This window comes from Spea bombifrons, chromosome 1 (genome assembly GCF_027358695.1).
Source record: "Spea bombifrons isolate aSpeBom1 chromosome 1, aSpeBom1.2.pri, whole genome shotgun sequence".
Classification (NCBI taxonomy): Eukaryota; Metazoa; Chordata; class Amphibia; order Anura; family Pelobatidae; genus Spea; species Spea bombifrons.
In genome coordinates this window covers 108,580,872-108,606,263 of record NC_071087.1, presented here as the reverse complement: position 1 = coordinate 108,606,263, position 25,392 = coordinate 108,580,872, and the positions used below count along the sequence as shown (strand labels likewise).

The 25,392-nt window shown below is 41.4% G+C and overlaps 2 protein-coding genes across 5 annotated transcripts; both read left to right on the top strand.

The window, feature by feature from the left end:
- Positions 1-191: 191 nt before the first annotated feature.
- Positions 192-9,351, top strand: PRMT5 (protein arginine methyltransferase 5). The gene is made up of 17 exons (XM_053468303.1): positions 192-335; positions 1,821-1,939; positions 2,092-2,177; positions 2,845-2,979; positions 3,066-3,181; positions 3,261-3,310; positions 3,442-3,605; positions 3,684-3,845; positions 4,800-4,877; positions 6,788-6,846; positions 6,958-7,080; positions 7,372-7,547; positions 7,630-7,739; positions 8,275-8,368; positions 8,467-8,583; positions 8,692-8,756; positions 8,966-9,351. The coding sequence occupies exons 1-17, from the start codon at positions 235-237 to the stop codon at positions 9,116-9,118; spliced, it is 1,908 nt and encodes a 635-aa protein (XP_053324278.1). The 5' UTR covers positions 192-234; the 3' UTR covers positions 9,119-9,351.
- A 3,191-nt stretch (positions 9,352-12,542) lies between these two features.
- RBM23 (RNA binding motif protein 23) lies at positions 12,543-20,818 on the top strand. 4 transcript variants are annotated; one of them, XM_053468373.1, is made up of 14 exons: positions 12,543-12,681; positions 14,363-14,461; positions 16,393-16,472; positions 16,565-16,606; positions 16,728-16,889; positions 17,318-17,377; positions 17,820-17,937; positions 18,030-18,182; positions 18,599-18,736; positions 19,184-19,249; positions 19,330-19,534; positions 19,899-19,988; positions 20,068-20,152; positions 20,289-20,818. In XM_053468373.1, the coding sequence occupies exons 2-14, from the start codon at positions 14,390-14,392 to the stop codon at positions 20,290-20,292; spliced, it is 1,275 nt and encodes a 424-aa protein (XP_053324348.1). In that variant the 5' UTR covers positions 12,543-12,681; positions 14,363-14,389; the 3' UTR covers positions 20,293-20,818. The 4 variants fall into 4 exon arrangements, with proteins under 4 accessions (XP_053324348.1, XP_053324333.1, XP_053324354.1 ...); XM_053468358.1 differs by having other exon boundaries at positions 16,562-16,606; XM_053468379.1 differs by having other exon boundaries at positions 16,562-16,606; positions 16,728-16,895; positions 17,336-17,377.
- Positions 20,819-25,392: the final 4,574 nt, after the last annotated feature.

The following is a 25,392-nucleotide window of genomic DNA, read 5'->3' as shown; positions in this document are numbered from 1 at the left end:
ATGCAGCATTTACCACGCCTACATTTTGCTCTGTGTTGTAATAGGGTAAAGTTTCTGTCTGTATTCATTTTTTTTCGTACTGTTCTTAATCTGAGACTCTGCTGTTGTAAATTCGTCACTCGGATTGGTTGAATATTTCCCCATGAGCTTTGTCATGATTGGCTAAGGTTGCAGTTGGCATGATTGGGAGGGGGTGCCCAGCCTATCGCGCGTGGACCGAGTTGTAGTGCAAAGATGGCGACAGCGGGAAGCGGCGGAGGCCGCGTTTCTAGCGGACGGGATCTGAACTGTGTCCCGGAGGTGGCGGACACCTTGAGCGCTGTGGCAAAGCAAGGGTGAGGCCTCCTGATATAGCGGGGGATTCTTTGCCTGCTATGATGTATATGTACCTGGCACGTGTATTTGCGTCCATCTCTAGTCCGTGTGACATCTCTAGTCCGTTTTTAGTGTGAAGCGTGCGTGTATCTATGCACATTACGGCATCATATGTATGATGCTGTAAACGATTTAATAATGTACTCTGGGCTTTCTTACATGTCATGCTGCTGTGGTACAGAAACATGCAGGCACACGTGACTTACATACATGTGTATTATACCTGTCAGGGTCTCATGGTACACATTTTTCCCGCCTGCCTGCTCTTCATGATCCCAGCGTGAAAAGTGGGTATAGGGCTGCTGACCCAAGAGAAGACGGAGTTTAGGGTCCGAGTGCACACATTTTGTTGGTCCTTCACAGTAAAGGATGTAGCGGTTTTGGGACTTTCGAGGTTTCTTACTCTAAATCTGTTCTCCATGTTGCCCCCAGGGAAGGTCTCACCTGGGATTACCGACGCCCATGTGAAAGATGCAGATCGCAGATAGGGCAGTCTCCCTGTGAGAAAGCGTGTCATGGGCTATCCTTTATGGGCATTTTTGTCTCCCCCTGCCCTGTCACAGTTATCATGCCGCATTAAAGGGATGCTGCAGCCATCATATGCACTTTCACATATCCGTTCACAAAAAAATGCATGAAGGGGTTTATCACAATCCTTTTATGTATTTATGCTGTTTCCTGGCTGTCACACCCCATCCCTGTTACCGGCACACACTTGAGCTGTCCTCCCTGCCAACTCCACCGCTGCCTCCTCCAGAAAATGCTCCCATTGAGGTAAAGGACACCTCTTTTCTGCCAGTGATTGGCTGCTTTAAGTGGGTGTGGCCTCGCCTAAAATGAATATTAATTAATAAGTACGGTATTCTCCGTTGGTGTGGCTGTGCGGCACGCTGTATAGTCCTTTTAATGCGACCCTAACCAGAACCTACTGCTAGCTTCCAAACTTGCCAAGTGTCACACCGTTCAGATAACTGGGCTTATTAACACACATGGCAGTTAAAGAACCGCACACATTGACACTACAGAGTGGTGACTTAGGGCTCAATATACCTCATTTGAAATCTTTTTTTTGTGTTTATTGGGTGTACATGGACAGAACTGCATCATAAACACAGTCTAGGTTATCGCAGAAGTGACTTGACTTCCTGTGTTTTTCTTTGTAACTTACTTTTTTGCGCTGCTGTGTATAATTTAAGTAGATTTTGAGTCAGACTGCTTACAGTTAAGTTGTCCATGTGTCATCTTTCCTATTACTTTTGTTATGGCAATATTTGTTACTATTGGGACTGGGTAACTCCATAACTATTTTGTTTGGACTGCTCGCTATAGACCTTCCCATAGACATTGATAGATGATGGTCCGGCAAGGTAGGTACGTGGCAGTAAAATCCTGGAATTTAAGCCTTTTGTTCAGCTGATCTAATGTCTGGTCACTTTACCTCTTAGATTCGATTTCCTGTGTATGCCGATTTTTCACCCACGCTTCAAAAGGGAATTTCACAAAGAACCGGCCAGTTTACGACCGGGACCCCAGACCCGCTCGGACCTGCTGCTTTCAGGGCGTGGTAAGGTTTCCTGATTTGCCTTTTCATAGGATGCGGTTAGATCTTGGCACCTGAGGAAGCTCTCTGGGTGGACATATGCTTGGGACACTGGTATATTGGATTTACATAGGGGGTTCTAAACATAATTTATTGTGGCTTAATTCCCCCTGCAGACTGGAATACGCTGATTGTGGGTAAGCTGTCAGAATGGATAAAGCCAGACTCCGAGGTGTTGAGAATCCGCAAAACCTCAGAAATGGTGAGACGTTAAGATTCAATGGTCATGCTAAAAGATTATTATAAGGCAGTGGCGGATAATGTTCTGTCTAAATCTGGGCTCTGTATGAAATGTTTCTGGTGTCAGTTTGGTTGTAGTGTGTTATTTAAAAACAGCAATGCCAGCTAAAGCATTTTCTAGTGGGACCTATAAGTTGTGCTGGACAAAGGCAAAGCAAATGTGTGTGTGTATATGTATGTATATAATATATATATAATAACGGGTCCATAGCCATAACTCTCGTCTGGTGCTACCAGGGTGACGTAACACAAACCCCTGCACACACTGTAGTAGCGCTCACAGTGTATTCTTCAATGTCAGGAGCACAGAAGCCTCCTTTTCTCATCAAAGTGCACCCTACAACCAAAAGGTGCTGCTTTTTGCAGTTAGAATACATTACCGAATAACATTCTTAGTTATGCTATGAATCCAATTTTATGTTTCAGTGTCCTATTTGGTAAATTAGAGAAACAAAAATTATTATTTTTGCTATAAATAAATAAATAAATAAATATATATATATATATATATAATATATTACAAAACGCCAAAATACAAGCACAGTAGGTTATTGTCATCTAACCATGTCCTGTTGTATAATAATACCATAACCTTTCCAGATTAACCATACCCTAACTTTCTCTTTCAGGCTTTAATGCAGGAGTTAAATTTCTCTGCCTATTTGGGGCTTCCAGCCTTCCTTATCCCCATTAAGCAAGAAGAGAATAGCAACTTGGCTCGGCTCCTCCTCAACCATATTCACACGGGCCATCATTCCACCATGGTAAGAGCCACTACTAAGTTACTAGCTGTTAAGTTTCCCTTATCTTTGAATATATAATATATATATTAATATAATCTGTCTCTTAGTTCTGGATGCGAGTGCCCCTTATGGATGCGAGTGACCTACGTGATGACCTCATTGAGAATGAACCCTTAGTCAGGTCTGAGAATAATGATAACGGGGAGGAGAAGACTTGGGTTTGGTGAGTTACAAGCACAATAGGCACAATAGTGCATTGTCTGTTATATGTCTGAGATTTTACTTTATCTTTATTTTCCAAGGTGGCATGATTTCCGAACACTATGCGATTATAACAAGAGAGTTGCTTTGGGTAAGAATACTTTGAGATTGCCTAGTCTTTCATAGCTTTTAAAATAGCTTTGTGTCATATCTGAGATAGATATATATAGATATATAGATATATATCTATATATATATAATAGAATTTTTTTCCCCCATCAGCTATTGAGGTGGGTGCTGACCTTCCTTGTAGTCAAATCATCGACCGTTGGCTTGGGGAACCAATTAAGGCAGCCATCCTCCCAACCAGCATCTTCCTAACAAACAAGAAAGGATTCCCTGTATTATCCAAAAGCCACCAGCGTCTCATCTTTCGTTTGTTCAAGGTAACAATGCAGCAGCCTCACACGATCAAAGAAAGATGTTCCATATTCACTGAATGCACTGTTTTTGTTTCTTTTTAGCTGGAGGTACAGTTTGTCATTTCAGGCTCCCATCATCATTCAGAGAAGGATTTCTCCTCGTACCTGCAGTATCTAGAGTATCTGAGCCAAAACAGGCCACCTCCAAATGCATATGAGATGTTTGCCAAGGGCTATGAGGATTACCTGCAGTCTCCTCTACAGGTAATTTGGTGGCAGAATATACACAAATATCTTTCACTTTTTTTTGTTGAGGTGGGGTTCTTGTCCCAACCTGAACCCAGTGGAGATGCAGCCTGCTAGGTGTTGGCAACGGCTACTGGGAAAATGTTTTGAGGGCTGTCTTTGTAGTTCTTTGTCCTGACCTGTGCTGGGAATATTCTGCCTGTCTTTGGAAGTGGGAGTTACTCTTGGTGGTTAGGTTTGCAATGCGCCTCCCCTTTAAAATAAAACAAACGCCAAAGGAAAAAGTGGATTAGAGTTTTTGTTACTTCTAAATTGACATACATTTCGCGTGTTGCTAACCTAGGCCCTAGGCATACAAAGTGCACCCCTGCAGTGTTTGGCATGTATAACCATAATAGATTCCCACAAAGCGGGACCCTTCCCCAACAGGTGCCTCGTCATGAACCCGTAGAAGAAAAGCAGTGATTTATATAGTGCCGGTGGCATCTGTATCTCTGTACAACGGGTTACAATGCACATACTCCTAAAACAGGCACATTCAGAATGGGGCTGTTCTGAAACACTTGCATAAAATGAAATGCTTAGTGACGCAATTGCACCATATAATGTTGCATCGGCTCTGCAGTAGTACTTTATATGCGTGCAGGACCCCAGGAAAGCATATTGTGTGAATATCACACTCCATTCATTTGTATAGTAACAATTTTCAACTTGTGGACCAGCCGCTCAACTTGGTGTGAGAAACTTTGAGGGAAGCGGAGTAGGGATATTAACCTTTCAGATGACAGGCTTTGCTGGGGAGTTGGGTCTTTAGCAATGTGTTTTTTTTTTGTTTGTTTTTTTTTACCTCCCCAAGTGTTGATACGAGTGAATATGCATGGATTCATATTATTTAAGTTGTTTGAGCAGGGCTGCCTTTACATCTTTTGTTCTTTGGTTTAAACATGCAGTATCTCAAATACTTTCTTTCAGCCTCTGATGGATAACTTGGAATCTCAAACCTATGAAGTTTTTGAGAAAGATCCAGTGAAATACTCTCAGTACCAGCAGGTGAGGTGTGTGTGTGTGTGTGTGTGTGTGTGTGTGTGTGTGTGTGCGCGCGCACGCACTTGTACCCTCTTCAGTTGGTAACAATGCCTTTCTGTGGTTTTGGAGCCTATGCTAAGCAGAGGACGGCTGACAACATTCAGTAGGCAAATCCAACTAGGGCTGAAACAATCGATAAAATTGATAATAATCGATAATGAAAATCGTGGTCAACGATTTTCATTATCTATTAGTCGAATCAATTTTTATCCTTATATAATCCGACCTCAAACAGAGATCGGATTATAACACTAGAATCCAGATCCTGGATTCCCCTCACTGTCGGCCGGTCTCTCACTTCCGTCTCTCTCTCCCCCTCCCATGCACCCCTCTGACTCCTCCCCCCTCCCATACACCACTCTGCCTCTCTCCCGACTCCCTGGTATTTTGTGAACCTCCGTTGCTGACAGGCACTTTCACTGCAGCTTCTTAGAAGCCTCAGCGTAAGTGAAGGGCAGTAACGGAGGCTGTCTGTGCACATCGTGCAGACCCCCACCGGCTGACAGAGAATCGAGGTCTCCTGCAGAGGATCATCCTCTCTGTCAGCTGGTGGGGGTCTGCATCGCACAGACGGCCTCCGTTACTGCCCTTCACTTACGCTGAGGCTTCTATGAAGCTGCAGTGAAAGTGCCTGTCAGCAACGGAGGTTCACAAAATACCAGGGAGTCGGGAGAGAGGCCACCCTCCCATACTCCACTCTGGCTCCTCCCCCTCCCATACGCTACTCTGCCTCTCTACCCGGCTCCCTTGTGTCTTGTGAACCTCTGTTGCTGACAGGAGGCAGAGTGGAGTATGGGAGGGGGGAGGAGGCAGAGTGGAGTATGGGAGGAGGCAGAGTGGTGCATGGGAGGGGGAGGAGGCAGAGTGGTGCATGGGTGAGTTATAGTGGTGTATGGGGGGGTATAATGAATTTCAGGGAGGCAGAATGGCATATCTGGGGGAGGTAGAGTGGTGTATGGGGGGTATAATGAATTTCAGGGAGGCAGAATGGCATATCTGGGGGAGGTAGAGTGGTGTATGGGGGTATAATGAATTTCAGAGTGGCATATCTGTGGGAGGCAGAGTGGTGAATCAGGGAGAATTTCAGGGTGGTGCAGGGCATTTATGGGGAGCGGAGTGGCATATCAGGGTGCACAGTGGCATATAGGTAGATATAAGGCATAAATGGGGAGAGTGGCATATTGGAAGTTATAAGACATATCTGGGGGTAAAAGGTATATCAGGGGGCTCAGTTGGATATCACTGGCATAGTGGCAAGCTGGGGGTCAGATGTGCATAACTGGGGGCAGTTTGGTAAATAAAAGAAAATATAAGCAAGGCTTTTTTCTCAGTTTTTATTAAATATGAAAACTAGTTAACATATGAATTAATATTTACTAATAACTTTGTATTAAAACCTAGTTTGAGAAACACTGTGTTTGGGTTCTTGTAGCTTTTATTATTATGTCGGTAAAATAAGAAGGTGAATAGCGAGAGGCCATTGCAATAAAGAGATGAAAGTGTAAATTGTAAGTTTTTATTACATTATTTTAAATAAAAAAAAATTGCATTTTTTTATCCGATTAATCGAAAAAATAATCGGCCAACTAATCGGTTATTAAAATAATCGTTAGTTGCAGCCCTAAATCCAACCAGCCTTTCCATTAATAAAGCAGGCCAGTCACATTTGGCAGCCTACATGCTCCTTGTCCAAAACACAATTACAGAAATCTAATGTATAGAAAACCTTGTTCTTTGTCCATTTGTCTTAGTTTTGTCTGTATTGACCGATGGCTACTGGAGCAGCAAATGGGGGGGTCTATATTCGAGTGCTGGATTTTTCAAGGGAGTTGTTCTATGTACGAGTTTTTAATTACCCTGTTATTTTCTAAAAGGCTGTATATAAATGTTTGCTGGACAGAGTGCCAGAAGAAGAGAAGGAAACAAACACACAGTGAGTTTTCACTTTTTTTTTCTGGATATTTCAGTGATGTGTTCCAGTAGATCTGTTATAACTGTAGTTTGCTAAATCAAACCGTTTTCTGAGGTTGTTGTCTGTCTGTAGGGTCTTAATGGTTCTTGGGGCAGGTCGTGGTCCCCTGGTGAATGCATCCCTCAGAGCTGCCAAGCAAGCAGAGCGCAAGATTAAGGTGTATGCTGTGGAGAAGAATCCCAACGCTGTTATAACGTGAGTATGGGACATATGTTCCCTGCGTGTGCTGGTGGTAGAATATATGTTCCCTGCGTATGGTTTCTGTGCTGGTGGTAGAATATCTAGAGCCCAGTATGCACCCAGAGCCCTCTTTGCTAAAATTAATTATAAATTAAGTTATTTTTAGAAAGTGCATTTGAGGCACAGGTAACCATCTCTCACTGGAGATTTTTATTCAGTTGGTCACCTGCAGCTTCTCACTGATTTATTGCGTGAATCTAGTTTTGTCAGCTGCTCTTTTGACAAGAATCCATGTTTGATTTACAGGCTTGAGGGATGGCGCTGTGAGGAATGGGGCAGTCAGGTGACTGTGGTGTCAAGCGACATGAGACAATGGAAAGCTCCAGAGAAGGCCGATATCATAGTCAGTGAACTTTTGGGATCTTTTGGTGACAACGAGCTGTCCCCTGAATGTTTGGATGGAGCCCAGCACTTCCTTAAAGGTCCAGTGTGTGAATAATTAACGCAGTCTTAATGCCATAGCAGCTAACTTTTCTTAACGTTGATGTTATTTCCTTTCGGCAGAGGATGGTGTTAGTATACCTGGTGAATACACATCTTATTTGGCTCCAATCTCGTCATCTAAACTCTATAATGAAGTACGTGCATGTAGAGAGAAGGATAGGGACCCTGAGGTGAGTTCCTGTCTTAATTCTCAAACATTTGAGAAGCAAGCTGTTCTTGCTTCTTTCAGTGAATGAACACTGTTGCAATTGTGTGCAACTCTCATCATCCATAAAACACAATGGCTCACCAGCTTTATGACGCAAGCCAGAGCCAGGTAGCTCAGCAGAAATGTTTAACTACATGAAAGTGGATCAATGTATGTATCAGTACATGTGCTCTTTGTGTGGTTCTTTACATGCTGTAGTTAATTATATTTAATCTATCTTTATTAGACCTGTAACGTAGTGTTTCTGTTTTTGGTCTGCATGTAAAATAGCAAGTCCGTGGAAAGGAACCACAATGTTAACGCTATGTCATTAGTCTCCTACCCAGCTGGATATATCTATTCAAAGCAAAATTCTTGATTTATGTTGGGCTTAGTGTTTTTGCTTTTGACCATTGTTTATCCCCAAGGCTAAATATATCCATCTGTAATCACAATGCATCAAATATATCTATATCTCGCAGCCTCTGATTTCTCTCCGTGACCTTGTCATTTTCTAGGCTCAGTTTGAAATGCCGTACGTAGTTAGACTGCACAACTTCCACCAGCTGGCAGAACCACTGCCGTGTTTCACTTTTGTACACCCAAATAAAGGTGAGTTCTAGAAGCTTGTGAAGACATTAATGTCATCCTAATGATAATGATAATGATCCTAATGATAAGTGTAATAGCTCCTATGGTCTTCTTTTCAGATGCTGTCATTGATAATAACCGTTACTGCTGTCTAGAATACAATGTGGAGCTGAATACTGTCCTGCACGGATTTGCAGGGTACTTCCAAACAGTGCTATACAAAGATGTCACTCTAAGTTAGTATCATATCATCCAGTATGCACTCCTCTATTCACTGTGGCTTCCAAATAAATCTGGCCTTCTGCTACTTTATATATGTATTTTTTTTAATCTGTTTCCTGTAGGTATCTGTCCTGAAACCCATTCGCCTGGCATGTTCTCTTGGTTTCCTATACTTTTCCCTATCAAGGTAAATACTGATGAACGCAATAGACTAGATTTTAAATTGCTACTTTTTCTTTGGAAAGAAAAACTGAATGCTTTTACAGATTATCTCCCATAAATTCGGTTTCTGAACGTCTGTAAATAATTGTGTGGTATTACTGTTCCGTTAGAATCTGCTTCTTTATCCTAGAACATTCAAATAGCTTGTTTTTTTTTCGTGTTTTTCTCTTGCAGCAACCTATTCCTCTAAGAGAAGGTGACACGGTTTGCGTCCGGTTCTGGCGATGTAACAACGGCAAAAAAGTCTGGTATGAATGGGCTGTAACCTCCCCCATCTGCTCAGCTATTCACAATCCTACGGGACGTTCCTACACCATTGGCCTGTAATGTGCCACCAGCCTCCGTCATAACACTTACTACCAGGGGGCCGATTCCAAGGATACAACTGACAGAATATTCACAGAAGCTACAGACCACACGGAGAGGCCTGTGACACACATGTGATAGTTATTAGCACTTGCCTTGATTCAAAGGATCCTGCCAACGTACTGTATCATTTTTGTTGCTCGTAGCTCTTTTTATCTATGGCAATAGAAGATTAAAATAAATGTTTTTCATGCCGTTCATGTAATGTTTATATACAAATGCCTGTTGACATGGCTATACATCCTATTTCAGGTGTCCTTATACAGGGTTGTTTCTAATGTGGTATATTTAATAATATTAGCTGCAAAAGAAAAAAACATTTGAGAGCTTTCATATGTTCCATTTGGTGCGGTGGACAAAGTAAGATGGAGTCTTTAGTAAAAGCTGCAAACAGGCATAGTGGGTTGTATAGCTAGAGGCATTAGTGTAGAAAGAACGAGGTGGTTCTGGCACTTTACCCCTCACAAGGGTATTGTGTATAGCTCTGGAGACCCCTTTCCCAGAAGGAGATTGATATATTAGAGTTCATAAGAGGGGTACAAAATGGTGAATGGTGTACAGGAGGGGTCTGTCTTTGCACTATTTCTATATAAGGGCCACACCGTATATTTTGCACATTTTTCATGGGCCAAGGAAACTCAATCTGTTTTATAAACCAATGAATGTTTTATTTGGATCAACTGGATAATCCAATGTCCGAACTGCATCGCGCTTAAAGATTAAATGAGAACGACATGGATGCGTAGATCAACTGGCTATCGCATGCAATCCCTGCATTGTGGGCATCCATCAGCAGAGAAACATACAGATTACAAAGAATGCCTATAACAGTTTAATAGCCTAACGTGATCTTCAGTTTCAATTTAAAATTGTGCTGTGTGTATATGTCAGTGTAAGGTGATAGATTGTGTTTGTAGGGCTTCCCCTGCCCATTATCACACCCAATTAATAGGTCATAGTCCTCCCCACCATCATTTTTCATCGCCTTTTATCACCCGCTTTTGCGCCAGCATTATCCCTCTCCATCTCTATACCCACCCAGCCTTATTGCCTTTTCATACCCTCTCAATCATGCACCGATTCATATTGTGTTTTAAGCGCCTTAACAGTAAATATATCTGAGATGAGTGCATAACTCTCCGAGAGCTAGCGCAATACAGAGTAACCCCCACTGTGTGAACTACAAGGGCAAAACACCATATGGCACAATAGAAAATAACACAACGCTACCCTGGAAGCATTTTTTGAGTTTTAGTACATTACTTAGTGTGTGGAGCCGCCCCATGAACATTTGGATACGTTTTGCGGTTTACGAATTCGTTAGGGATTAAGGGTGTAGCGATACCTGATAGCTAATAAATGATGTACTGCATTCCAAACGGAGTGAGCAGCTCCCTGTTCCCTCTGCGCTCTTGCTGTGCATGTCTGCCGGATATGATGTCATACTTGGTGTGATGCTGACCGGGAGATGTACATTGGATCTTTATTATTGTTTCATATAGTGCCATCATGTTCTGTAGTGGTGTACAATGGACAGGACAATATATGACATAACAATTTGATTTACAGAAACATCAGGTGAGGAGGGCCCTGCTCAAAGGATCTTACAATCTAGTTAGGGTGTATTACGCAACAGGTAAAAGTGCCGTGGTTAGGGATAGACCAGCCACGCTAATAAAAGTGTTGCAGGAGAGGGACTAGGAAAGGTGAGCTAAAGGAATATGGAGGGCGTTAATGTGCTATGTTGTAAGTGTCCTTGAAGAAGTGGGTCTTGAGGGATTTTTTGAAGGAATAAAGGCAGGTGGAGAGACGGATAGACCGAGGGAGAGTATTCCAGAGGATAGGGGCAGCCCTGGAGAAATCTTGTAAGTGTGCATGAGAGCAAGAAATCAGAGGAGAGGATAGAAGGAGATCATTGGATGAGCGGAGAGACCGGTTAGGAGTGTATTTAGAGATGAGAGAGGAGATGTAGGGAGGGCAACTGCTGTGAAGGGCTTTGAAAGTAAGAGTGAGGATTTTGAAATGAATCCTGAAGCGCACAGGCATCCAGTGAAGAGACTGACAGAGGGGAGAGACGTTAGTAAAGCGATGTGAGAGGAAGATAAGACTGGCAGCAGCATTCATGGTGGATTGTAGAGGGGCGAGATGGGTATAAGGCAGACCAGCTAGGAAAGGGTTACAATAATCGAGGCGGGAGATAATGAGGTCATGGACAAGAGCCTAAGTGGCATATTGTGTCCTTGTGTTAGGAAGGGAGGGATGCGGGCAATGGTTTTAAAAGGGGGATAGCAGTTTTTAGAGAAAGACTGAATGTGGGGGGTGAATGAGAGGTCGGAGTCGAGGGTAACACCAAGACAGCGGGCATGAGGAGACGGGGAGATGATAGCGCTGCTAACATCAACAGAAACTGATGAAGGGAATCTTAGCATTGGAGATAGGGAAGATGAGAGGTTCAGTTTTAGGAAAGGTGCAGAAATCCAGGCAGAGACGGATGCCAGGCACTTAGTGACACGATCTAAGACAGGAGGAGAGAGATCGGGAGAGGTTAAGGTAGATCTGGATGTCAACACAGATCTCTTCCAGCTGTGGCCACACATATTATGAGATGGTTGGCCCCAGGTAAGGCAGCCTACTGCCTCGGCAGGTTGCTGCAGGCTGCATGTGGCCTGTGGGCCGTAGTTTGGAGACCCCTGGTTTACATGATAAAAAATATCAGGAAAGACTAAGGGATCTGAATTTGTATAGCTTGGAGGAAAGGAGAGAGAGGGGAGATGCCATTGAAACATTTAAATACTTAAAGGGAAGTACAGGGAAGAAGTTTGTTTCAAAGAAGGGGGGGCATTACAACAATAAATTGTAGTCTAAAACTAGTGGATCATAGGCTTAGATGCAACGTAAGGGTGTTTTGTTTTACTAAGAGGATGGTAGATAAGTGGAACAGCCTCCCAGCAGATGTGGTAAAGGTGAATATAGTGAGGGAATTGATACATGCATGGGATAGATATAAAGACAAGACCAAAGATTGATTAAGGTTTGTGTCTCTGCATCAGGAAAATTTGGGCAGAATGGTTTTCTGCTGTCACATTCTAACCTTCTAAACGGCACTCCAAAAATAAACTATTCTAAACAAGAGAAGAGCATGTACCGCCTCATTTAGCGAAATGTATGTCCCAAGGGTAGATACACGGGGTCACGTGCAAAACATAGACCACTGAAAAATTCCGTTACAATTGCGTAATTATTTATAAGCGTTCCACGCTTCAATAATTGTAGCCAATGGAAGCGGTTCAAGACTCGTTTTCATTTGGTTCCTGCCATTTCGGCTTCTATTATTGGTTGGCTTGTTGAAACCCACTGCTCTGAGTCAGGTATAGCCGTATTGTCCCGCCTTTTTGTCTGACGCTACGGTGCATTATTGGTTATTGGAGATTTGTCTCTTGGATCGAGGAGGGGAAGATTCTAGAAAATAAGGCCTGGTCGCCATCTTGTTCAGTTGAAGTTCAGAGGAACCGTCGCTTGAGCAGGTATGAAAAATTGGCATATTATTCTAGCGACAAAAATAATTATTCGGTGACCGGTATGATAAATGCACTTTGTGAGAATAAGTTTCGGCGGGAGTCTGTTTCGTTGTGTGTCTCGTATTATGTATACGTCGGTTCTTGTGATGACATTTTGAAGCGTCCTCCTCGTATTTCTAGTGCATGTTAAGGGTTGCCCAGCGGTATGTGAGATGAATTCCCTCAATAGCATACAGGCCATAAGCAAGCTGCTGGGCGGCACTTGGAGTATGCCTGGCCAAGGACATATGAGAAATATGAATGTCTTTAAATGGAGATATCGTCTTTCTTTCTGGAAGCTTTTACTGTTTGAATCAACCTTTCAGGCTCCCTAAAAAACATAATGAAGGTCCTCAGTAGGGGCAGGATAGCGTTGGCTCTTCAGGGAAAGCGAGTAGATAGTGAATAAGTACTAAGGTGGATACTTAGGCGAGAAAGTCAATCTTGGCATTAGAGTTCATGAATGATTGCGCTTGCAATTACATTGAATGAAATGTTCTGTGTAATCTCCTCATGATGAAAACCCTAATGCAGTATAACATGGGTATAAGGATGCATGCATGTGCAGTGTGAGTTTGAATTACAGATGTATTAAGTGGTGTTGAGACGGTATCCACACCATACTGTGTCTTACTACCTGGTCATCCCTTTAGTAACAGCCCTCAGTGGGTTAAATACAGGCCTTTAGTGTTTGCAAACTAAAAAATGATTAATTGGGTGTTTTCTGATATACATATAAAAGTTGTCAATTTTATGCCATCCAGTAACACTTCATTAAAGTGACCCCTCCAACAAAGAATCCATATCTCCATACTCTGCGAGTACTTTAATATAAATGTTTCCAAGATATGAGAGCACTCACCTGAAGTAGAAGCTGGATATGATGATGAGATTGACCCAATAATAATCATGCTGAGAGTTGGAGCCCATAGACTGCAATGCTTAATGTAAATAGAAATGTGACTCAAAACTGCTAGTAATTTTCTAGTCTGGTTCAACATCGCTTTTTGGATCGATGGACAACAGAATATCTACCTTTTTTGGAAGAGCTTTTTTTGTTGTGTAAAGTAAACACATTTAATAAAGGGAATCTGCCAAAGGATATTCAAGTACAGTGTGTTAAAGTGCTTCACAATATAAGAAAGCAAGCACTGAAATGTTGGAAACTTGAATGCTAGGTTGTTTGGAAAAATCAGATTTTAAGAACCACTATAGCCAGCATTTGTGTGACCCTCAACCTAGTTGCTATTATGTGTATAGATTGTAGGTTTCTGGGAGTATTGCTTCACTTACTGTGAAAAACGTGTAATATTGTGCCTTGATGGCGCGTGCGTTTGTGCATCCACTGTGCTTGGCGTTCGGTCATCACAAGATACCGCTTGGAACACTTGATGACTGAAGATTGTACCTATGACCTTTCAAAAAAAACTTATCTTTGGAAGTTACCACTATACATTATAGTGGCCCGATGTATGAAGAAGAGTTCCCTGAGGTTCGGAGAACTTTTGTGACTCTAGAATCTAGATGAAGGTGGCACCTTTCACTGAGCTTTATGCTATTGTTGGGGGGGTTTGCAACAGATTTACCATGCATGTTTATACTGCTAGTGGAACAGGATTACATTTGCTTTTATTTACTTTCTCCCCAGGCTACAGTGTGTGAGCACAAATCAAACATGGCTTCGGATGACTTTGATATTGTGATAGAAGCAATGCTGGAAGCTCCTTATAAGAACAAGGAGAAGGAGGTATGTAATAAAGAACGGGTATATATTTACTCAGAATAAATTGGGGCTTTTGTCACGTATGGTAGGTGTTACACTTGGCTCAAACCTTTGTTTGCTCAAAATCCCCCCAATTTAAATAGTGGCTCTAAATTCCTCATCAGTGGGTTAATGTTGGACCTGACTTGTTATGCCCCCAAAGTCTGCTGTGCATATTAAGACCTATTTGAGCTTGAATGGTGTGAAATGGGTAGTTGAAGGGTTTACATCCCTTGTGTATGCATATGACAGCGTGTTTGGGGGTGGGTGTGCCTTCTAAAGTGTCAAATCTGCACGGTTATTTAATTATTCATTGCATGTTATAAAAATAAATATCTATGTTGTGGGTGGGTTTTGGTGTTCTCACACAAATAACTTCCTTAAAGAGACCCATATCACATGCTCAATAACACACAATGATCCCTTTCTCTTCATAGAACCTAGTGCTCTTCTCTACCCCGCTCTTCTGAGGAAGGGCCTTGAAAACTGGTTGGAGACAAGACTACCAGAGGACCAAACCAAAGATCTTTGTGTAGGGTGTATGAAAACATTTTGATTGTATTTCCCTAACGCCTTAGTCACTCATCTATAATTTGAGTGCTGGGAAAGTTTTTAACAAATTGAAGGAACTGCTTGTCCCTGTGGGCATTCAGTTAAGAGTTTATAGATTAGCTTCTCCGATCAGACGCTTGTCAGATGTGGGAGTAAATGTGGCCATTGACAGCATGGATTTTACTATCCATCTATTTACCTTGTGCTACAGGCTGGGGATAATGCTTATAAATTCTATAATTCAGCAGTTTTATACATATTATACATAGGAAATTCAGGTGACCTACTGGATAGTTTTTAATTATGGATTCAATCCACAGGTTGTAGAGATTTTCCCTGCATTTTTTTTATTCTCGATTTGGGTGACTTGAGGGGTGCCAGGACACGCTGGATACAAACCTAAGGAAGTTTACTCATTAACACAATGGGATATAAGAATACCTTCTTATTATTATTTATTGTTTTATATAGCGCCATCAAATTCCGTAGCACTGTACAATGGGATGGGTGGCTTTTTCCGTTCATGTCAAGGTATTCAGAATTCTTGGTTATCGGTCTTCAGAGAGAGCTGCTAACGAGAGTTGTAGCCAAATATTAGGTCTTCCTTTCCAAGTTCACCGCTTTATCTTCGATATCTTGTTTCAAAACCTTTGAGTGTGATGAGAATAAACAGATCTGCCATTGTTTGCCAATATGAAATATGGTGGTTTTTATAAGCTGGCTCGTTGTTTATGATTTTATAATAGTGTCTCAACAGTGTTTCCTTATAATCTTAATGGTCTATTATGCATGAAATTTAGCAGCTAGGAATGTGCTTTAGAACTGTGAGGAGTAAATGTTGTGCTCGATGTTACTCCTGTAAAGGGAACAATCCACTTCTCGAGGCCGGTTGTATGTGCGAGTGTCCGTACCTCATACTTCTGTGCGGTCTGCGTGTAACTACTGAAACTGTATAGCAATGTGACCTCTGTATGTTTGCTCCAGGCCGAGGATTTTGTGAAACAAGACCCAGTGGGGGAAATAGCAAACCCTTAATTATTTTAAATATCCACCTCTTCCACACAGGTAAGGTAATAATGGGAGGTACACTTTGCAGACATGTCTTGTGTTTATCTTCCATGTAGGGTCAACAGTTTGCCAGTTAGGACTGTAAGGTATGCAAACGTTTATTCTGGAGAGTTGTGCACTTTAATGTCGTCTGATTACTGAATATCTGTAATTTCCCACCTGCGCATTCAACTAATTATTTTTCTTCCTCTTTCCCTCTTCCCTCCATTTTCTTTTCCTTAATAACCCTTTCCTCACCTCTTGCTGGATCTTCCTGGTGTTGCTTGGCTTGTTAATTTTTATGTCTGGCTGACCAGGAGGAAAGCCAAGACAAGGAGACAAAAAAAGATGTAGACCGCAGCAGCAGCAGCCGCCATGGGAGCAGAGGCCACAGCAGGTGAGGCCATGTGCTTGTCTGCTTCTGGGTGTGTATGTGTACTCTGTATGTATCCTTTCATGACATCTATTTTTTTCCCCTCCACACAGTAGTAGGAAGAGAAGCCACAGCCGAAGCCGCGATCGGCGTAGAAGGTATGTAACTTGACTATGGATTGAACTTTGGCTATAATCTTCCAGTTAATTAGTTATTGTATTAAAATACATCTTTTTTTTGTTTCTTTATTGCTTCTTCCCTTTCCCTAACTGAAATAAGCCGAAGTCGCAGTAGGGATCGTCACAGGCATCGAAGCAGTAGGGAGAGGCCCCGAAGTCGAGAACGACGACACAGGAGCCGCAGCAGGAGCCGGGGGAGACGCTACAGCTCCCGAAGCCATGACCGGCGCAGAGAAGAGCGATCCAGGCATCGTAGCCCTGGGTATGTGTGTGTTTTTATATATATATAATCTCATATTTAGCATACCTGTTTGTAAATTGAGGACTTGTCAGCTTATATCAGATGCATTAAGCTCTCTCCCTTCAGGTTAATTGTGTGATGTACCTTCTGAAAAAGGGGCAGCTTTATGTAAACTTTTTTTTCTTTAGAGAAAATTCAGTGGATTTGGAATATTATAATTTATAACCAAATTATGTTTGCTACTGTAAAGTAATAGTACAGGTCTCCTAGGTAGACTCCACTGATCAGTACCTGTTACAAAAACGCAAGAAGGCTTGGTGTAATTATGTTTCTGTTCTAAATCAGGGTAACTATTGAGAATTGCTTATATTGTTTGTGTATATATCAACATTTATAGACACTTGTTTTGTTTCGGAACATCCATTATAATATGTTTATTTTTCCATTAGACGTCACTTTACCCGCAGCAAGAGCCGCAGTCCCAGACACCGGGAGAAAAGCCCTCTTAGGTATTCCCACTTTCACACGCTGTTGTGGTTGTCAGTTGGCTACTGCATGCATGCGAGGCTTGGATGGGGTGTGAATTACTAAATTGTCTATTCCTATTTGCATAAATAGACAAAAGCTTTGCTCTTAAATAGTTCAAAGGATGGTTGTACCTTCTGATGTGCTATCTGGAGTGCTTGGCTGGGATACAAGTTATGTTCCATGGTCAAAGGGCTTAAGTATTGGTGTTGCTCATTAAATGAAAGACTGGAATGTGCAGTCATGTATATTAAACATGTTTAACAACCGAATTACAGGAAGACTGTAGGTGTTTTCTAAATCCTAAAATGGGCTAAAAGTCGCTGTTGCACACTTTTCTTTTCCTGTTCATGTAAGTTGTGATATTTTATGCCTCTAAATTGTACATATGTTGTAGTATTTATCCTGTTTAAATTCTTCATTCAGGGAACCTGAAAACACATTGACCCCAGAGGAGCGTGATGCTCGGACTGTATTCTGTATGCAGCTAGCTGCACGCATCCGTCCACGAGACCTTGAAGACTTCTTTTCCGCGGTTGGCAAGGTGACTTTTTTTTTTTTTTTTTTTTTTTAAGCGTTTGTGTAAATGAGGTTTCTGCTCAGTTTACATGACTTTATATTTTTATTGAAATTTAGGTGCGTGATGTGAGGATCATTTCAGACCGAAACTCCCGTCGATCTAAGGGCATTGCATACGTTGAGTTCTGTGACATACAGTCTGTGCCGCTAGCCATCGGACTCACTGGTCAGAGGCTACTTGGCGTGCCTATCATTGTGCAGGCCTCACAGGTAATGGGGCTGTGAAACACCTTGATTAATCAGAATAGCAACTCAGATGTATTTTGATGATGTAATAGGGTAGCTCATAGTTAACTATACATGGCACTGCACTTGTGGAATAAAGGAAACATTGCAAAAGATACCTTATTGTAGCATGTGGGGGGGGGGTCTCCCGACTAGATGACAGAAATCCCATTCATCTGTCTGCCATGGAAACAAGAAATAAACACGTAGAAGTTTTATTAAAATGACGAGATTATTTCTATTAGTGTAGTTAAAATGGTGGCTGCGGCAATGAATTATTATTTTTGAAGATTATATAAAATATAATCTGTATGAGATTTGTAACATTGAATGAGCTGGGCTTTTTGTTGGCCACAAGTAGTAGTTCTATACTGATGATACTGAAAATGTTTGCTCTCCAGGCAGAGAAGAACCGTTTGGCAGCCATGGCAAATAACCTACAAAAGGGGAATTCTGGGCCTATGAGATTGTACGTTGGCTCGCTACACTTTAACATCACAGAAGACATGTTACGAGGAATCTTTGAGCCTTTTGGAAAGGTGAGCGTGTATATAGATATAATCTTCCAAAATACAAGGTTAGAATTACAAATGATAAAACAAAGCTTCTGGAATGGAGGGTTATGGACATTCTTCTGTTGGTTTCTAGTTCCACAGTGTTGCCCTTTTCTCCAACACAAACTACGTGTGCAAATATATATCGGTGTGCAACTCCTTGTCTGTTTTTTTTTTTTTATTTTTTTTTTTTTATACATGTGCTTATATAGATAAATTCTGAAGTACCTGAAATTCTACATATATGCTCATTCTGTCTTTCTATCTCGGCAGCTATATTGTATTCCTGAGAACGCACTGGCTTTCTCTGTGTGGCCAATCTTATGGCAATTTTTTACATCTAATGATCTCATTTTATTATGCTGCTGTGCTTCATCGTATGACTTCCGCATAATTCTATAGTACTGATGTTTTTTGTTTTTTCATTTACAGATTGAGAATATTCAGCTCCTGAAGGAGCCAGATACTGGAAGATCTAAAGGTTTTGGCTTCATAACGGTAAGATCATGAATGATCATGGCAGGTCTCTGACAGAGGTAGGAGTCTTCGTAATTATATCATTTATGTTTTGTGCTTAGTTTGCAGATGCAGAATGTGCACGCCGTGCGCTGGAACAACTGAATGGGTTTGAGCTTGCAGGGCGGCCTATGAAGGTTGGCCGTGTGACTGATCGTGTTGATGGCGGTAATGATATATCCGTTTTGGACAGTGATGAACTTGAACGCAGTGGTGTTGATCTTGGAGCTACAGGTCGTTTGCAGCTCATGGCTAAGCTGGCCGAAGGTGAGTGCCTCCGTAGACCGGCTTCCTGACGTGTGTCTTAAAGATAATAGTTTATCCATGCATTATAATTGGAGATCAAGCTGTATGGTAATTTTATTTTTCTTATAAAACTCAGCTAGCACACACATTCTTTTTTTCTTTAACGCATAAAGTGGGTAGAAAAAACCTGCCTATGAATCGTTTAAGTGTGTTAAATATCAGTGATTCAGTATTTCTTGGGTTTGTAAACTGTATTTAGCGAATTATTCTTTATACCTTTTTAGATACAGAGGAAGGTTGCCTTGGGTAGCGTGATACGGGCAGTCTTCACATGTATCGAAATTTTCTGCCAATTTTTTTTCTATGTGGCTTTTTGTTTTCTCAGGAACCGGCCTGCAGATGCCTTTTGCTGCTCAGGCAGCTCTACAGCTAAATGGAGCCATTCCCCTGACTGCCCTAAGTCCGGCACTTTCTGGTAAGAGGACTATTGTGTATATGTCATATTCTACAGAGCTTTCAGGAACTCTGTTTTGATGTATTTTATTTTCCCATAGCCCTGAGTCCAGCTCTCAATCTAGCAACACAGTCCATCTCCTCTCAGTGCTTCGAACTTTCGCACCTCTTCAACCCCCAGACCATGTGAGTAATTGTGAACAGTATACCATGTATTTTCAGGCGGTGTCATTACAATTAAGGTGTGTGTTTTATAGATGTATATATCTTCCCATGCTTCCAGATCTAGTCTGATTTATTTTTTGGCATTGTTTACTTATAGGTAATCAAAGAAGTTGCATTCCAGATTCTACTGCAGGACAGCAGTACAAGCCCAGAATTTCTCCTGATGGATGCTGGTTCCCTGCCAAACCAGCCATGCCCGATTCACTGAACAACTCAAGGATAGACTTGTGAGATCGATGTAACCACTGAGAACTGAGCAGCCTTTTTGTAAATAAGTTTTCCTACTACCCCAGGTTCCTGCGGCCGATAACGCCTGTATTCATCAGTCACCCTCACCTAGAGGTTTTCATTATACTCTTTGACCCTTTCTTACCTATGTACAGTCTGTCTCAACTTTGCACTATGATTCTGTTCTTCTGGAAGATCTATGATCTGTAGAACTTGTAAATACTGCTTGATTTAGGTGGATGTTGATACTTGTGATGGTAACCTACACGAGCACTGCATACGTTTTGGAAGGTATGTGTAAGGAAAGATCGTCATTCCAAAAATCCTGGATTTGTAAGACAGCCACATGGTTGTGTTAATGTTTAAATCACCAACATATTTAATCGGTATCTTCCTCCACGTGTGACCCTAAGGTAGACGCAACAACCTTCTGACCTGGTACCCAAATAGAAGTGAAGGAAACATATTGGTGCTTCTGGTAAGGAGGCATATGGTTATATTTTTCCAAGTCACGGAGGAGGCAGTTGGTCTTAATCAGCCAAACCACAGCTACTATAACTGCGTCATCTGTGGTCTTCTCATGCTAAAGAGGGTAGTTCCTTTTCAAGCAGAAATATTATTTCTTTGAAGGCCACATTTTAATGTTGGCTTGTGACTGATTTTTGTGGACATGGGATGAGGTGAAGATAAACACCTCTGCTTAGGAAAGGTAAGTGAACTCCTTTGCAGCCCTGACTGTTTTTATTTTTTATATCTTTTTATTTTTAATCTTTTTGTAGTATTTAAATCTACATTGTCATGCAGATCTTTAGTACAGAAATTATGTGAGGGCTGAATGTTTTTGGCAGCATAATGGGTCTTGTCTTATCGAAGCTGCAAGTTAAAGAGCCACGGAACTTAAATGGAATTTATCCGTTCGTTTTCACAATTCAGGAATCAACAATTCAGTTTGAAATGCACCGCTGCTAAATGTAGCTTACATGAGACATACTGGTGTCATTTTTTGTGGCTCGATAACACATCTGTAACTGTTAAATCATTCTGTGTGTCTGGATTATTTGTAGCTCTTGGATCATCTGTACCACATGGGATGACTGAACAATGTTTGGATAACTGGGCTTATGATTTCTAAGAAATTTTGTATTTTTGTTTAACATTTTGTTTTTTTCTGCTATAGAAGGAAGTGAAATAAAAATATGGTTTAACATGGAGTGTTCTGTTTAATCAGTACTGTGCTGAGATAGCAATGGTGACAAACCATGAATTAATGTGTCTGCTTCACTTAATCTTACACTTCTGGGCAGATGGGAGACTGAAGATCATTTTATTTACCTTGATAACGATGTGTATGCATGAATTAGTTATTTAACCCCTTTACGACTGGAAACTGCTTGAACAAACGTCTGGGGGTGGTGGCAATCACCTTGATGCAGCAGGGTCTGTGTGCTTTAATGTATGCTGCAGCCCCCCCAATGCCAGCTGCCACAGGACTGGAAAGATCTGAGGGTTCCCCCATAGGATGACACAAGTGGCTCCCCTGGGGTCATAGACCCAAAATGAGTCTATATACATTGTTATACACCAGGTATCAGTGTAACAAAAGTAAAATATATAATACTATATGTCATACAAAATAATTGCTTTTAAAATTTTATGGGGGTGGCAGTAAATTAAAAAAAAAAATTGCTCCTAGTAAATAACCCTGGGTTGTCTTTCCAATGCTGTAGTTTCATGGGGTGGCTTAAAATTAAGAAAAAATGCTCAACTTGTATGTGCCTCACAAAGATATTGTAGGCATATAGGCGGCAAAGCAAGTTAATGAATGTAGTTACAGGTAAAACTGAAATTGCTTATTCTTTGCCTTTAAAACAAAAAAAGGTGTAGGTACGCTAATTAAGGACAAAGATACAGTCGAACAGAGACATAGTAACAAGGTAAATCGCTCAGGGCCTTGTAGCATAAAAATGAGAAACTGACAAGATCAGCTGCAGACTTCCCAGCCTGCATAGGGCCCTGGAACATGCTGAAGACTTCCAGGTAAGGGAGTGAGGGTGATTGTGTGTGTGTGTGTGTAACACTCTCAAAAGATGGTCGGCATCCTTGTACCTGGTATGTCCTGATGAAAGTCAGCAATGACTGAAACGTCAAATTGAGTTGTTAACTTAAAGACCTGGAGTGCTCACCATCTTTTGAGAGTGCTTTGTATGGAAACTGCTGGTTACTAGCACCAGGCTTGGAATATTTGGAATGGTGTGCAATACACATACATATATACATATACTCACAATGTGGGTGAGGAGGGGCTAGGGTCTGTGGGCTACCCAGCTGTACCTGCTTCTTGGGCTCATGCAAGAGTGATGGCATCATATCTAATAACCGGTTAGTGTCTATAATAAACCATCTGAGGAAGCTGATTGGTGAAACGCGTTGTGCTGAATACGCCCATTGAGGAAGTGGACACAGAGGAATCCTGTGAGAACCAAGCTGTTACTGCTACTACACAGCATTATTCCGGTCCTCTCCACGGGAGCTTTAAAGTGTTCTTATATGTAAGATTTTTTATTTATATTAAAGCTACTACTTTATTTTAACTCTCTCCTCCGGTCTTTTCTGGTACACCGGTCCAAGGAAGAAACCATGTTCCCCAGAAGGGGCTCTATGGGCTTCCCAACAGAGGAACCTATTGAAGGATTTTGCGCAGCACTTTATTTCTTTGTTTTGCGTATTATCTTTTACCCACTTGTGGTCAGTGTGTTGGTTCTGCAGCACCAAGGTATTATACTTGTTTAACCCCTTGACTGCTAACGACGGCATGGTGCCGTCGCTAGCAGTCCCAGTCAGGTGCTAACGACGGCACCATGCCGTCGCTGGCACTCTCCTACCTTGATGGGGGTCTGTGGACCCCCATCACCACCTACCCCGGCGATCTGCCCCTCATTTTGAAGGGCATCACTGGGACCACCCGATCCGGCCGGTGACGTCGCGCGTAATGACGCGATGACGTCACCGCGCAACTTTATTGAAAACTGACAATTGTCAGTTTTCACGGTATGGGGGCATGCTGCTTAGATGCCAGTATCTCAGGCATCTGAGCAGCTACAGACCCCCAACATATACCGTTGGAAAGGTAATCGCCTCACCTTTCCAACGGTATAATGCTTTTAAAAAAAGAATAAAAAATATTATGTTAAAAAAATAAAAATGTACAAAAAAAGTAAAAAAAATGATTTGGGGGTCTCTAAAGGCAGATAAATAAAGATCAAAGTTGCCTAGAGACCCCCAAATTAAATTATCTAAACATAAACTGGTTTAACTTTAAAAAAAAAAAAAAGTTTAAGTATTCTAGCTAAATGATCACTGTGGTAGCCAATGTTACCACAGTGATCATACAGCTATAAAAAGTTACATTCCCTTTTTAAAAATGGCCGATACTAAATTTTAACCCCATGATCCCTTTGATCATGGAGTTAAATTTAGCCAATGGTAGAGGAAGGCAATTTTTGAAATCCAGATGAACTGCAAAAATCAGCCGTATAGCCTGTAGTACGTAAGTTAACCATGTCATCCCTGGAGCCCCTTGCATTTTTACTGCAAAACTTATTTTTGCTGTAAAAGTGATGTTTTTCTCCCTTTACGATCATCTCTTTGGGATTGTAAGGGGAAAGAATGGTGTGTGTGCTTCTGCGAGTGAATGTATGGAAAGTATGGTGTGTGCTTCTGCGAGTGAATGGAGATATGAAAAGCGTGTGAATGGTCAGTAATTAGGGTTGAAGCCTTGACGTGGCATTACTGCTCACGTAAGAAGTTAAATTATGGCACAAAAAGTACATATTTTCAAAAACTACACCCCTCGGCGCATCAAATGAGGGGCTGCGTGTGTTTCTAGGACAAACCTGGAGTGCGCAAGACACAAATGAACATGTCACTATGGATAGAAAAAACATATTTTCTAGCCAAAGCGACATATTCCATCATTATCTGTGAACTTAACTTTTGTCCTAGAAATACATGTAACCCCTCATTTGAAGCTCCAAGGGGTGTAGTTTCTTGAAATGTGTACTTTATGTACCCTAATTTAACTTCCCAGATGTCTAGACCACCTTAACTTCAGATATGGCAGATTGGAGAATCTTGTTAAAAATTGTCTTAAAACATTTAGGGGTGATGGCTGCATTTAGACAGCTCTAGACAGCTGGGAAGTTAAATTATGGTACATAAAGTATATATTTTCAGAAACTACACCCCTTGGCGCATCAAATGAGGGGCTGCATGTGTTTCTAGGACAAACCTGGAGTGCGGAAGACATAAATGAACTTGTCGCTTTTAATTTTATTTATTTTTTATTTTTATTTGTGTGATATTCACTTATTTGTTGTGCAAGTCAGATTTGTGATACAAATACAAATAAGACCTCATTTGCTGTGGCTGGGGGTGTAGTTTCTAAAAATATATAGTTTTGTTGGCATATTTTAACATCCCGGGCAGCTAGAGCTGTTTAATTGACGCAGCCATGCATTAAATTTAAAGATGAATTTTGTGATAGTCTAATAAATTTAACTTTTAGCAATAAAATATTAGAAAAACACAGTCTACTGTTCTTAATGTCTGTTTATTTTAGACCGGTTACCTACTACAAATATTTAGCAACACAGGTTTTGATATTAGAGTTTAGAAAAATAACATTACAAACTAGTTTTTATTGAGTTGGAAGTGAAAAATTACACTTTTTTCCCATTTTTGGTTGTATTTTGCAAATCTAATGAGACATACACATATAAAAATGGTATATTTGGAATCTGCTGGGTGTGCTGAAAAAAACAATATATGGTTTGTATAGTTTATTCCCAAGAAATGTACTTGAAACGCGTTTAAACGTGAGATGCACCAAAATGCCGAAAACTAGCTTAGCACCAGGGTGTGAAATGGCTTAGCAGCCAAGGGGTTAAGTTGTGTCATTACACCAGATATCTGGC